General features: G+C 41.4%; 2 protein-coding genes across 2 annotated transcripts in view; one reads left to right on the top strand and one right to left on the bottom strand.

Annotated features, from left to right (window-relative positions):
• Positions 1-3166, top strand: part of LOC122397661 (ephrin-B2) — a 49747-nt gene extending 46581 nt beyond the window's left edge. Inside the window, exons 4-5 of the mRNA XM_043396957.1 lie at positions 21-314; positions 2777-3166. Of these exons, the coding sequence (XP_043252892.1) occupies positions 21-314; positions 2777-2934 (452 nt within the window). The 3' untranslated portion in view covers positions 2935-3166. The remainder of the gene's footprint in view (positions 1-20; positions 315-2776) is intronic.
• Positions 3167-12551: 9385 nt separating this feature from the next.
• Positions 12552-15227, bottom strand: LOC122397773 (U3 small nucleolar RNA-interacting protein 2). The gene is made up of 8 exons (XM_043397165.1): positions 15092-15227; positions 14818-14933; positions 14644-14744; positions 14339-14566; positions 13793-13902; positions 13517-13713; positions 13104-13441; positions 12552-13028 (listed from the first exon to the last, which is right to left on the bottom strand). Exons 1-8 carry the CDS (start codon positions 15140-15142, stop codon positions 12796-12798), a joined length of 1374 nt encoding a protein of 457 aa, XP_043253100.1. The 5' UTR covers positions 15143-15227; the 3' UTR covers positions 12552-12795.
• Between the last annotated feature and the right edge of the window lie 354 nt (positions 15228-15581).

A 15581-nucleotide genomic window follows, 5' to 3' on the forward strand; every position in this document is an offset into this window, starting at 1 on the left:
TTTTCTGTGTATCGTTACAGCCGTAGCCGTGACCAGCAGCACCGTGCCGAGCAGCAGCTCGACCAGCACCGCAGTTTTGAGTGGAGTGCCACCCCCGCCACCACCGAGCGTCCTCAAGGGCGGAGATCGATTCTACCCAGGGGGCAGCATTCATCATCATCACGATCATCATCAACCGGCCACGGCGGCGCCGACCCTGCCCCACGTGCCCCCTCCGGCTGTCTACCCCGTGCATCCGCATCAGCCTCCGATTCACAATGGACCGCCGTCTTCCTTGCCGCCCAAGACCTCGATCGGCCAGAAGAAGAAGAACAGTACGTATACACACCGCCTTGCCACCTGCTCCCTTTGCCGCGAAACGAGTTTCTCGATGCTTCTCGTGACCATTATCTCGGCCAACGATTTTCCCCGCAACGCGTACACCTCTCGACATTAATTGTAGGACAGCAACAAACTATCGGAACCACGCGAATTTGGGATACGGAATTCTTCTACCAGCGAACACTCTTTCTCTATTAATATACCGTGTATACACCCAATTTCCACGTTCTTCCAATCTATCCTGAGAACGTCTGAATTTCAGTAGCGGATTTCTAATCAGTGATCTTTCCATCAATATTTACATTCGTATTTATCATTCCCACTGATCTTTGGACGTGCCTACCGACGCACAGAGCGTCCATAGTTTTGACTGATCGTTCCAACGGACGATTGTTCGATTGTTCCGACGTCTGGTGCAATTATTGGAAACGGAAGCCTCGGTAATGAGAGAAATTCGAGTCGGTGTCGGGTGAATGGTGTACATAAAGGACTTCTCGCGCGGTGTATCGCGAGTCCCCTGCCGACAGGTTGGTGTGCGTTTGGGATTGCGCTGCACGGTTAAGGTGTCTTTAATCGTTGCTTCCTTTTTGGCGGACTGGTAATTATTACTTTGTAGTGAAATTACTGTTGCATAAAATTAAGATAAACCACTCGTTCCCGGACGACTTTACTGCTCGTTATCTTATGTAAATCTTTCTTTCGGAGGCAGAATTGCCGGGTTGCGTCGGGGTTCGTTATTAGCGCGGCGTAATTGATATTTCTCCTTTTCGAGACGGTGTGCATAGTCGCGGGGATCTCTTCTGTGTACCACGTCGCCACACGATGGGTTAGACAAGACGCGAGGCGACCGTCGCCCGATGTTCCAGTCATTAAATTACCGTTATGTAGTTGAATGTGACGGTCCATTGCGTGCCGAACAATCATTTTACGTAATTCATTCGGCTTATCGGTCGGTCGCATTAAGTCGGATAAAGTAAATAACGAGCGAATAAATTTTAATGAGGTTTAAAATTTTATCGTCCCCCGTACCTTGTTCTACTTATTACGGGCGGTCCGATGACTCCAGTAAAATTACATCGAAAAGAGCGATTATTAAAAGCGTGCATTGCCTCGACGCACGCGAAAACTTTGGAAACTGGACGCCTTGTTACGCGTCGACGTCCTTGCGCCCGGAAAATTCGTTTTTCTTTTCGAATTTAAAAACAATTCTTAACGATTTCTATTCCATTTCTGTTGAAAATAAGCAGAGATAGCAACTTGTAAAGAACTTTTTCGAAGAAAGCTAAGGTTTGAGAGATTCTAGACTGTTGATATCGACAGAAAAAGTGCAATATTCGATAGATAGCTGGTGGTGGTGCAAATTGAGCGGAATATAGGGAATTCCAAATAGAGAAATTTTAATGGATTAAACGGGACACTTCGTTCGCGCACGTGCCAGATGGAGAACAGTCGAACAAAAAGGAGAATTCAATTCGACGATCTCACGACAACCATCTGTCGCCGGCGACTCGTTGCTCGCCCTTCTTATGTCGACACCTATGATAATTCGACTTCAAAATGCACCGCTGATGGTCGCATTTGCATTTCACCGATAGGCAGCACGATCATTAACGAGCCACGATGTTGGACCACGGCGCGACCGAGAATTCGTGTTCTCGAGCTGTCGAACTGAAATTACTCGAGGCGGTCTGCCTTGGTACCGCTTGTCGCAATGACGATTCGATCGTCCGATAATAGAGGAAGTGCACCAAAGTCGGACTTTAATTCATTTTCATATATAACTTTGATACTATTAAAGATGAAATTAATTTTTCAATGTTACAAGATCGTTTCGTAATTACTCAAAACTTAACTTTGTCAGAATTTACGTGAAAAATTACAACTGAAATAATAATGAAAATATCGATTCATTTTTTTTAACAAAATGATCTTGAGATCCGGTTCTAGTGCTCTTCCTCTATCAGAATTATTCCTAAAATTGCACGCCTTATATCAAATTTACATCATTCATGTCTTGGTAGGCTCTGTTAGTATTCAAAAGTGGCAAAGTATAAAATTCATGATAAATATTACTCACTCGTAGAAGAGACTCTGGATCCCAGTTGAAATTTCCGCACTGATCGGCGTTTTCTAGCTCTGGAATAAAATATCTTGTACCAAGTGGCTGGGCAGGAATTTAGGAAATTTGGTATTCTTGGGATTCTTCTTTTCTGTGGAATATAATTTTTTATTTTTATCACAAGATATGCAAGGTTCAGATAGTTACAATTAATACAGTTAAATTTAAAAAATAGGGTGTTAGAATATAAATGCAACATAACCGACCGGTTTAGACTTAGATAACTGCATCGAGGAGCATCCTCTTCTTTCTTCCTTTAAGATCCTGTAATTATCAAACGTATCAATTTACCTAATATCGTTTCGTTTAATAATGAACATTGTTTTGTGCCAACAGAGGAATATTCAGACCACCCGAACGAAGTGGTGAAGAACGAAGAATTGACCTACAACGGGGCGAGTTCCAGCCGGGTTGAGAATCGGTACAGCCAGCTGTTGATGATGCTGACTGGAAGCTTACTGATCAGCACGATCCTGCCGCAGTTATTGCGGTGAAGCGACGGCACTACCGACGAGAACGTATACCCCATACGTCGAAACCCCTTTTTCTGTGATTATCCTACGTTTAATTAATTTCTTGAGGCACGCGCTTAACCCCGCGCTGCCGCCCCTCGATCGTGAAAATAAAACGCGCACCACTATATGGTCGGACTGCCTCGAGAGAGAGAGAACGAGAAAGCTTAATCGGAAGGAAAAATAGAAGGCGAAAGAAAAAGAAATAAATAAATACGAGGTGGTTAGGGAAAGAGCAAAGAAGAGCGACAAACGAACGTCGAGAGAAGAGAGACACGCACGACACACGAGCAGCAACGCCATATTAACTATTCAAACGAAGAAAGAAGTCGGAAGACGTAGATAGTAAGATTACAAAGACGAGGAATGACGAAACGAGGAGAAACGCTACTAGTAGACACTATTATAGTATGCCCACTATTATCACTACTATAAATGGTAGTCGTATTGGTTGTCCTTCTTATCATTACGGTTATTCTAGATATTTATTCGAAATACGAGAAAAGAAAACGAGGTCGTGGACAGCGTGCTAACTATCCTCCGACGAGAAACGCGACGGCAGTGACACCTGTCAGAGGGACACGCAAAATTCTTTGGAAGTACCTCGTACGCGCGAGAACTTCGATCGTATCTGCACGACTGGCTGCGACGTTGATGAACGAACGATCCTTTGTACGTACGGCAATTAAGATCGCGACAAAAGTAGCCATTTCAGTTCTCTTTCGAGGAGATCGGACAGTGGATATTTACGCGGAGATTGGTACCGACCGAAATAACTTTATAAATCACTTACCGATCCTTCTTTTTCGCAGCACTCTCGATATCTCGCGTCCATCCAGATCCACGCATCACAATTTACCGATGCATTAAATCCAACGTTAATTGCAATTAGTTACTGTAATCGACTCGAACGTCTAACGGCGATCATACTCGTTACGATTTATCGTACGATGAAGAGTCGTTTGACGAGTTGCATCGATAGTCGTATCGAAGTATACGATCGTTTTTATGCGAAGAAGCACTGAAAAAGAAAAATAGAAGATGGTGGTAAAATTGACGATTGAAACAAAATGTTAACATCGAATTATAAAAATTATTTAAGAATGTATAACGATGAGTTGATTATTTAATAGAGTTGGAGATCGAACAGTCGTACGGTGAATCGTTGCACGTATGACACGTTTCGCCTCGATCGATTATGGGTAGTCGAATCGAGACCAGTCGAACGAATATGCCACGGACGAAGGACCGTTCGAGCCGCGTTAGAGATCACGAGCAGGATAATTAGCACGCGTGTAAATAAATTCCTAATGAATATGTACAAGTGGCTCTTGCCCCCCTACTCGGGGCAAGGGGATTTAAGAGAGTGCCGTATACTAGGTAAATCTTATTATATGACACACGGAAGAGTGCGATACAGCATGTGTGAAAATGGAAGAGTGTGTGAGTGGGAGACGCGTGTACACCGAGCACGAGGATCGCCCATTAAATTGTGAGTGTCATAAAACTGTGTAACGTGCGACGAGCTTTTGTCATGTTCCGACTGCGGTTCCCCGGGACCGTGACCCATTCACGAACGAGTCAAGTTTCGTCGTCGTCGAGAAATTCCGATATTCCTCGCTTCGATCGGATTCGTCGAAGAAAAAGAAACGGGCGAGGAGGTGCGTGAGAAAGCATGAACAATGCGTGAAAGAGAGACTGATCGCGGAGCGAGATGCGAGAAATGAAATTTTTGTATCATAGTTGTACCATACCGAACTCGATCTATAGATCTGTATTATATTTATTATCCGCTATCATTACGCTACGAATAATCACACTCGATATTCTATATTTACTAGTAAAAATATCAAATTTCAATAGCGAATAAATTACGTATTCGGCGGGGTAAAACGACATGACGCGAGCAAGAGAAAAAAAAAAAAAAAAAGATGAGTTCACGAACCCCTGTCATCATCGGATCATCCACCGTTCGTTGTTTTCTTCTTCTTCTTTTAGTTTTCCTCGTGCACAGTCGCTCGAAATGTTGTAACACGCGAGTACCGCGGGTTCCCTCCAATCGGCCATGCGATCGTCGGCCATTGTATCGTCCTTCGTACTACATCGTTCTCCTCGGTTGTCTCTGTTTGTTTTTTTTCTTTTTTTTATACTCTATTTATTGTCCACCGCCATGCAGATACTTCGTTTCCATACGCGCACCAACAGTACGTACGCGCGTGCAGGTCGAATTTATTTGTAAAACGTACAGGATTACATGTATACATGCACGGTGGTCACACGATCGTTACACGCCATTCCGCTCGGATCTGTCCCGCGTATGCCGATAACAGCACCCTCTACGTTAAAGCTCCGTTCGCGTCACGATAGCCGCCGATCTTTCGAAAAGCTTGTTCGCATGTGTCGCGAGCCGACGATCACGCGAACACGATCATGGATTCCATTTTTGCCCGAACACAGTACTGCCATAGTCATAGCAAACGTCAAGTATCTCGGATTAATTCGCGCGACGACACATTGTAACGGCAAACGTTGTCGCGCGAACCTAATTCTAAGCTTTAAATCGCGTTCCTGCCAATACAGTATCGGTCGTGGCTCGCGCGTTCGCAGTGCACGTCCATGCGTGCTTCCCACTGGAATGCGAAATCGTCGTTACGTAGCAGTCGGTATCAACACATTTCCTCGCATCGATGCATCTCGTTCGACGCGTGATCGATCGTGAATCGTCGAATTCGATCGCGGTGAACGGCGTTGAACGGAGCTTACAGCAACGCGTACGGTTATTCTCCCGTGTAAAAAACGTGCGTACGACGGCTGAGGAGCGTTCGAGGATACAAGGAAAAGAAGAACGGCGAACAGAATTGTTTCGCGTCGGCCAAGGGAAAGAGATCAACTGAACGGTAACTAGAGTAACGAATTATTGTAAATACGAGTATGCGGAGAGAGATAGGTATATCGTATGAGACAGAACGAGAGAGAGAGAGAGAGTACGAGAGAAAAAGAGACCCCAATTCCGAATCGTAGATAATAAAAAAATGAAATGTATCCTGAAGGCTGCTCGATTGACCGACTCGTTTTCATCGTTCATTGATGGTTCATCGTCCTTAATACTGCGCGACAACCGGTGAAAATCAATGACAACGATTGGCCCGGGAATGTTGAAGGAAACGTCGGAAATTGAATGCGTGTATAATGTTATCCATTACAGTATTGTAAGCCTAAGTATTACATGCCTCCGATCCACGTCTGTTTGTCTGTCTGTCCGTTCGCCTGTCTGTTTACAGTTTGTACTTCTATGCCCCATGTGTTAATCGCAATAGCAATCCGTAATCGTGCGAGCGATCGATGAAGGGAAACAGTCGCGACGATATTTGCCCCACGATTCATATTTTTATTTTTTTTTTCGTCCTTTTTTTTTGTTACGTTACGAAGTTTCTTTTTAGTTTCTCTAGTCGTAGAATTGTTCGACCGCTGACCAACCCGCAAACCGAAAACCCAAAGACAATCACCTGCACAGTGTAAAGCGTTCGAAAGCGCCTCAGCGTATATCAGTTGTCTGTAGTGTCACGATCCCCCCTAGATGTCGTGCGTTACCCTTACAAGTAGGAGCATTCACGCGATGTATGTACAAAATGTTCTCGTTACAACTTCGCTTTGCGGGTCTCAGAGTTTTGTTTCGCAGACGGGCGCGTTATACAAAGCGCAATTACGTTTCGATATACGATACGATCAACGATACACAACGGTTGCACATCGAATCGTGGATGTGTATCGAAGGGACTGCTCCGCGCGACGAATCGTCGATCGTCTCGATAGCGAATTTAATCAGAGCCAACGGAAATCCGTAAACAATTACATAAATGCAATAGCAATGCAGCAAAGTTACATAGATCCATGTGAATGGTACTCATTCTTACGGACGATAGGTGAATACAGTATAACAATAATATAGACTCGAACTATCGATAGAAAATAGACAAGGTCACTCACTGCAATTCATTTTTATTTTTATTTCCTTCTTTTTGTTTCGACCGATCCGTTCCAAAGCACCACATCCACGACCCGTCACCGACCACGTGAAACCCTGCTCCTCGAGACATATTTTTTTAACCACAAACAGAGGACAAGCATCGTCTAAAGTATTTAAATCGTTAGTGGGAAAGTATATGTAGATATTCGATATTAGAGAATTAAAGATGACGACGTGTCGAGTTAATTAAGTCGCTCGTTAGCCTTCACCCATTAATGGCGTACACACGTTGCAAACCGCACGTTTCGAACAGATTCGCGAAGAACAAACGCGAGGAACAGGTTTCACGTTTGATTCCAAAGACATCCCCGAGTTCCCCCCCTCCACCCCCACTACGATTTTTATCGTTCATTTTTGCTATTTCATTGTGTTATCCTCTCGTGTGCGTGTTCAGGAACAATGTCAAGGAGGTTTAAAGGTCTTCATGGAAGATACAGCACGTACTCTCGTTACGTACGCGAAAAGGCTTGTTCCTCTCTTCTCAAGACAGAGGGTAAAGAAACCGAAACGAAAACCAAGTAACGAGAAAAGAAGTGAAAAGTAACATGAGAATCAATTATATCCACCGCGTCGAGTCAACACAGCCGCGGATTATTGAGCGTAAAAAGGGATCGAGATGATTTCGTAGGTACGTCGTTGTAAATATAAAGAAAGATTACGATCAATAACGATAACACGATGAAATTTATATTAAATGCATAGCAAGTAACGAGGATAGGTTTCTAATAACGATTTATTATAAAAGTGAATGTACGTTGATGTCTAAGATTTTTAACAAGATGGAAAACACGAAGTGGTTATTATTAAAGTATGATTATTACTCATAACCGAGAACACAAGTACTAATTAAATGAGAACGTTTGAATACAGAACCACACTTTTTAGCCAGGTCATGAATTCTCTCACGTTGCATATATTAATTTTGTAACAGGTACATTACATGACACATACGATCACGGTCACAGAGGGCATACGGGGTGCCGCGTTATTGTGGATCAGTGCATCCTTCTTTTTTTTTTTATATATATTTCCACGCCAGTCGAACGCCATTCGCGATATCGTTGATAAAACTTACAAAGACAATACGCGTAATTTAATCGATTAACGAAACACGTAGACGGCAGCCATTTTTTCGAGTACTTAATTTTAGGAAAACGAATCCGTCGATGGTTCTAATAACCCGTGTGGTTAACTCAAACAGGCGACTCGGTTCGACGCAGTATTATTTCATCGGTTCGCGGAGAGCACAGTCCACGGTTAAGTGAAACAGAAAATGAAAACGAAATGTAGAAAACAGTAACGCGGTACACGTGTGGCATCCGTAAAACGGGATCTTATAGATTGCGTGTGCTCACCAGTATGCACGTTCAGTACAGTACAGTCGTTCATTACAAAGCATTACAATACAATACAATACAATACAAAGTAGCGTAGAATTTCATAATGGTAGTCCACTTGTAGCGAAATAGTGTTTAAACAGTCCAAGCAGACACTGGAAAAAAGACACATAATCGACAAAAAAATTGCAGCTAACCGTAACAGAGTAAACGTAAAAAAATCGATCTTCATGAAGTACATACAAGACACGCACACAGTCACATGTATACACGTACACGCGCGCGCGCGCACATATACACAGACACACACGTATTCATTGGCACACATTGCGGGGCACAAGCAGAATCGCGTAAGCACACTCTCAAGCTGGCGTGGCGTTTCTCGCGATGCCGCGAGCCAAAAAACAAAAGGAAAAGGAAAAGGCATCCATTTACGCTCGCGAACGTACACACACAGACACGTACACAGAGAATGCGACGCGATCTCGACGGCCGTGCGACGTAAAACGCACGTGCGCGAGGCCCCACTAGCCGAAGAGAGGAGGATAGAAGAGTGTCGACGACGCCTGAGCGCAGATTCGTCGGCGTCGCGCGATTTATATAGGTATATTGTATTATGTATGTCGATATGGTCACATATATCGATGGAAAACGAAAGTAAACAAAAGAAACAAAAAAGTAAACTGGTGAAAAGTAAAAAAAATGCCGGACAGGGCAACCGGGCGTCCCCCCTAACACACGTTACACGCGCATACACGGACACAGTACACACACATGCACACACATCAGAGTACGTCGACGCCGCGGACGGACGTCGGTGTCGACGCGTTTCGTTTTGAAAGTACCTTGCGCGAGTCGTCTCGAATCGTTTAGTACAAAAAGGATAAATACTCTCGGTGGACGAGATGCCTGCGATCCACGTTCCACGCGGTTTCAGACCAGGGTATCGAGCACTAGTTCGCGGATTCGATGAGAAATCAGGTTTCCTTTTTTGCGTTTAATGCTATCGGCCATATGGGGCACATTTGCGTGGGTTGCACGAACCGAAGGATTCACGGTGCCCGAACGATAGGTGGATTTTGAGGAAATCGCGTGTCACGCTGTTCCTATTCTATCCCGACAGGCATTAATGGGTTCCTGGTGTAAAATTGACAACGAACAGGATAAAGTATCGCTCGGAAACGCCTTTCGTCTGTTAAAAAAAAAAAAATAAACTAGAGGTTTCACGGATGCATCGTGGATCCGTTGGATTCGTTGGAAATACGTATATTTTTTTGTACGAATGAGAACGCGACGATGATTTCGAAAAACTGCTTGCGAAAACCGAACAAGTTCTGATATATCACTCTTTGTTGCGCTGATTTTTCAGAAAGATTTTATCGATGTTAGGTGTGCATCTTTGAACGTTACTGTAATTACATTTTTAGAAGATTGTAAGTACGAGACGCAAGAGGAACTCGCGTACATTGGATCACAATTATTTTCAAATTAAACGTTACATTACGACATCGCGTTACAAACGATACAATCGTTGCAAGATTTGTTGGATGTTCTCAACGATTTACAACAGTACTAACGCACACACACAAACGATGGTTCCTCTTCGGGCGAGTTATTCTTGCGTCGCGTGAATCGTCGAGTAAACCGAAAACTGCCATTTTCAATTATTGTCGTCGATGCCCTCGGAAGATTGACAAATTATTGTAGTCGTAAATTATTCGTTGTCCTACCCTGCAGAACGAATGTTGAAAGAGAGATGGGAAGGTTCGTGCGGAGGGAGGGAGGAATGTGAGAGTCGCAGCGAAAACGGATTATCCGGTTCGATCGCATTTTTCAATTTTTACGAGTCTTTCGATACGCGATCACACAAATCGCTCCAATTCGTTCCACGTTCCATCGAAAGTCGAAACGTCTAACATGAATGAACGCTCTACATTCACGATTAGTATATCTTGCAAAGCACATAATATCCACGATCAGTGGCGTAACCAACCCACGATTCTGGCCCCTCGTGGAGGAAATTCAATTTTCCCCTCTAAATTTCGCACTATATTTTAAATGAAAATAACCAACAAAACTGTATTGACTATTTATTACACAAAAACATGTACAGTTAAACAAAAATTATAAATTAACTGATATTGCGTTCGTTAAAGAATTAGAGTCCCTTAGTTACGCCACTGTCCACGGTGCATCGAATGTCGATCAAAATTTAATCGTTTCGCTAATTTTCTAATTTTTAAAAGTTCTCCTTCATTAACTTTTTCTTTCGAAATGCCAGCGATAACAGAACAAAAATCTATCCATCTTCGATTTGACAACAGTTGGATAATTTCCATTTGATTTTGGCGCAATCAGTATTGGTCGAACGTTCCAATTGCTTTACGTGTATCCAGTACATATCAACGATACATTTTTATACCGTGGAATCATTGAATATATTGTTTGGGTATCGCGTCAGGAAAAGAGTGGTACCGAGCGGTAATTGTTAATAAACGTTTCGTCGACTGTATCAGATGTCGTGTGCTTTATGGGATCGAATGTACATAGCGTATACATATTAGGAAAATTTCGGCGGCGTGTAGTATACGAAATCTCACGATTCGCGATGCCGAGAAGGAAGATGATTGTGTTTCGGGACGCGTTGCCCCGACGTTCGTAACGGGCACGCGGCCATGCCACTTGTTTCAATCGATTCGATCTGATTAATTAAGCCTCCATTCATTCGCCTAAGGTTTTTAGCCGTGTATGCTTCGCAGACAACGAATCTCTCGACTTACCCAAAACGACTCGCATCTGACAACGGTTTGCGACCCTTCGTTGTGATTATCTTGGTGAAAACCCGTTGTTACGTAAGACAGGACTTATATCTTTCATTTCTTAGATTTCATTTGCCCATCGATTCATTCTAAAACATGAACAAACTTGTTTGTCCGCTCAAGCCCACTGTGTAGCTCTCCCCGCCATGTCGTTTGGTCTTTTAAATATGTAGACAATACGTTCTCGATAGGTTTGAGCGGATAAGTTTCAATTTTATTATCGAGTTTCTGTAGCAGGCCTAAAATGAAATACAATTACCAACGTTGCCTAATCTTTTACCTTTTTATCCTTCGCCATTAGCCTTTTTACGTCGCGATCACTTCGATAAGTCTTGTCTTACACGCATATTGCACTTCACTGCCAAAGAAATACACGGAGATGTATTTTGTTTCTTCAAACGGCACTTCTGATCGAAAACGCAACGACAAGCAAGATATATGTTACAAAGTTAGGATTAAGTTTCGAGAATTAGCGTTTATCGGAGCCATTTTCTTCGCCAACGCTTGAAACCAAGGATCGATACGAGTTCGATCAATTCGGGGGAAAAAATGATTTATCGTTAGATTTTAATTCGAAGCAACGATTTGATTAGTAAGTTCAATTGATTTGCGAGAGAATTGGATGAATTCGCGGGGTGAAAAAAAAAAAAATATGGAACGAAAGAAAGTGTTGAGTGAAAGAAAGCGATACCCGATTTGAAGCGTACAAATCGCGCCCGTATTACTTGGAACAAAATGCGAGAAAACGAGACAAAAGGTAAACCATTTTAGGCAAGACGTATCGGAGTAAGGTACATAAAGACTTCTTCTAAAGACGAAGAAGAAACTAATTGGGCAAAAAGCAATGTTGTCTCACTCATCTGCGGAAAATAAAATAAACTCGCGGTCCTAAGATCTAAAGATAGGTAAACAAATTTAAAAAAGAAGAAAAAAAATAATGAAACTGAAGCACGTGAAACGGAGAAAGCCGTATCGAAAGGCCTACATATTGTCGCACTCGTTTGAAAACTTATTACAAGAATGCACACGAAGTAGCGTACACTCGCTGTACCCTTTGTTGACGTGAATAAATATGCGAATTAAAAGTCGATTTGATTTATAATGTACACGGTGAGCCCGAGGTTCACGCGAGGACACGCGCGTTTATGCAGGAATGAGGGAGAAATCTGTCGATCTATCGATGCTCGTGTTTTCTCTGCTTTAATGCCAGTAGCGCGAATCAATCAAAGGCCGAACCGCTTCTTTCTCGTAAGCGCTAATGTCCTCTGCGGCGATAATTGTTATTATACGAACGAACTCAAGACGGCATGGTATACAAGACTAAGAACAAGACCTAAAATGGGGACATAATATTTTATAACTCAACTTTTGTACAGAATAAATAAATACTTGTACTGTGGACCAATATTTGTTTTATTTCATTAGAACGCCAACGAATCGAATGCATTCGTACGTGATGCGGTTTTATAGGAAAAAAATAATCACCACGGAGCATCGAAGATTCGGGCAGTACTCGAGGGGACGTAATAGTAACAACAGATTACGAGATTCCTTTTACATAAAAAAGTACATCTATATTAAACGTATCAAAAATTATATACCCTCTGCATAACAATTTAACTTAACAATATACAATTGAGTCGCTCTGTTTTTTATTAAATTATTTATTTTTCGTTTGAACTAGTGGTATTATAACAATACTATTTTTCGCTTTCGGTATACGCCACCATCTCCCGAGCCTGTGCTCTTGACCAACCCCAGCAATCAGCTCAGTTCCATCTGGAGTGAAACATAGTGCATTTACAAAGCCTGTTAATCGAATTTCGAACAGTGGACTCAACGACCTAAAGGAGTCAATACATTGCCATAATCTGATAACGCCATTTCGTGATCCTGCAATTAATGTTATAATTATAACTGCTTGCAATGCAAGTAAATCCTGTAGCATCAGAAATGCATATTTAGTACCTGACGCGACTAGATCTGTATTCAGTAATGTGGCTATACTGGAAATCCACATAGGTTGATTGTTAGTTTCATCTCTACCGTGCGTGTCCTGTATCGAGCACAAAGGTTTTTTCTTTAAAGAACTCCACACACATAATTGCCCATCGTCTCCACAGCTGAGAAAGTTTTCCTCGTTTATGAGCCTCACGGTATCTATGCTACCGCCATGCCCGTTAAATATAAGTTGTGACTCTTCGACTATTTTCCAAACTCGAACTGTCCCATCGAAACCGCCACTCGTAATAGCACGTTCTCGCGCTAATGCATCGATCGATGTGATTCCATTCTGATGGCCAAATCTAACAAAGCGACGAAATAATAGCACCTTTCCAATCACTTTCTCTGAATCAAATTTGACGAGAAAGTACACTTACAAGGATTCAACGTACGCCATATCATCTAAATTCCATACTTTTACGCTTCTGTCTTCGGAAGCGGAATACAATGTATGCGTGTCTTTACGAAAAACTAATCCAGTCACGCTACCTCTATGACCTTGTAAATTCTTTATATGATTCAAAGTATTAGCACAATATACTCTAATATCTTTACAACCACTATCTCCTACTACCTTTAAATATGGAAGTTGATGTTCAAATATATTTATGGACTTAAATATATTACAAATGAATATTCCTTCATAGTCTTACCAAAAATTTACCATCTGTGCTAACAGCCAAGCACTGTACGCATTTCACGCCATCTTGGATTTTTCTTTTTCCCTTAATAGATTTTAATTTGGTTTTTTCTTTTAACGACCCTAATGTATAGTACAAGATAAATTAAAATTCGGACTGTTCTTTCGAACGAGGGGGAATTATTGCGAAATATGAAACTAGCTTCGGGATTTTAACAATTTGCGAGACACTAGGTTAGAGTTAGTTATTTTTATTTCGTCATCGAGTGGGAAGTCGCTTCCGGTTCGGAACGAGTGCGATACTGTACATATTACGGTTAGATTAGAATAATATATTGCAAACTAACATTTTCCAACCGACATAATTTAAATTATGATGTCTCTGAAACATTGTATGTCGCTAGTGGAAAAAGAAACAACGAAAATGTTTATATGCGTTTATATATGTTTAGGTGGCGGCATAAATAATCTCCAACAATTCTTTATTAATATCTTGGAAATTGTTTAATTCCCGAAATTAAAATTTTATATTTCGGTAAAGTAATTAAAAATTACTTACATTTTACTAAGCTGCCATCCTTTGATCCAGAGTACAAGAACTTTCCATTACTAGAAAGACATAAACAGGTAACAGAATCTCTATGTTCTTTGCATTGCAATGTAATTGGTTCACTGTGGCCTGTGTATTTTGATGCTACAGTTTTTCGTAACCGTCCTTTTTCTTCTAAATATTCTTCACGTAACCTCTTTGATACCGCACCCTCTTCAAATTCTGCTCTGTCTTTCTCTATAGTATACAAAAATAAAGTTAGAATGCTACCAAATATATCTAAGATATGAAGAAATACCTTACTAAAAGTTTACCTTCTTCCTCAATTTGCTGAAGATACTTCTTTGCAAGCCTTACACGCTTTTCCTGGGCAGTTTCTTCTTCTTCTTCACTTTCATATTCTTGAGAATTATTTCTGTAAATCATAATAACAATTAATATCTTAAAATGAATACTAAATATTTAATTTGTTTTTAACAACACATCACCTCTGATTTTCTTCTGCAAATTCTTCATCTGTACTAGCAATACTTTCATTATCATTAGCTACAGATTTCTTTCCACTTTTCTTCTTCCTTTTTAATGTACTGGCATGGCCATTAAACTAAAGAATTAACACAAATACTTATTACAAGTAGTATTTCATAGATATATTTAGCAATTCTTTGAAATTGTATGACTTCATATAACATAGACTGTACACACGAACACAAGTATAAGCTTCCTTATGAATTTATAAAGAAGTGTAATTACATAAAATACCTTTCTTTGATTCCCTCCAGTATTCTGATGGTTTCGAATAAAGAATGACATGGTATATTAAGAATATTTTTAAAGTAATTAACCTATCTCAATTTAACCACATGGCATATCTTTCATATACACAAGAACTACCAACAATAGCTTTCAAAAAGATTCTATGTTATATTCGAGTTTCCAACTAGATACTACTGTTACGCTGTCGCGTGATCTAGGCTTAGTACATATAGCGCCGCGACGGGAATTAATGGGAACTTAATTAATGACTATCAAGTGCGCGATCATGTAACTCCGTTAAAATTCAGAACGAGATTCAAACGAACCAGCGTCTTATAATGTACATCGCTATTGTATAAGATTCAACGTGGGCGATCAAGCAGGGAAAGTCGAGGGTCGAGAGAGAAAAGAAGGTATTCCTTAGAAATACTTGGTTTATTTTCTAAAGTTGAAGTTAGCAGAGCGGTTTGAGCAAAGCGGTTCAGCGCTCCACGGG

Source organism: Colletes gigas, unplaced genomic scaffold (genome assembly GCF_013123115.1).
Source record: "Colletes gigas isolate AHSC1104 unplaced genomic scaffold, ASM1312311v1 Colletes_gigas_Sc00010, whole genome shotgun sequence".
NCBI classification, from domain to species: domain Eukaryota; kingdom Metazoa; phylum Arthropoda; class Insecta; order Hymenoptera; family Colletidae; genus Colletes; species Colletes gigas.

Excerpts from the sequence above, each read along its gene's own strand:
- LOC122397773 (XM_043397165.1), bottom strand. The coding sequence starts at position 15,142 with ATGTCATTCTTTATTCGAAACCATCAGAATACTGGAGGGAATCAAAGA. Across the intron at positions 14,745-14,817 it reads TTTGCAGAAGAAAATCAGAG|AAATAATTCTCAAGAATATG; the intron begins GTGATGTGTTGT and ends TATGATTTACAG. Across the intron at positions 13,442-13,516 it reads ATGGCGTACGTTGAATCCTT|ATTTGGCCATCAGAATGGAA; the intron begins GTAAGTGTACTT and ends TCGCTTTGTTAG.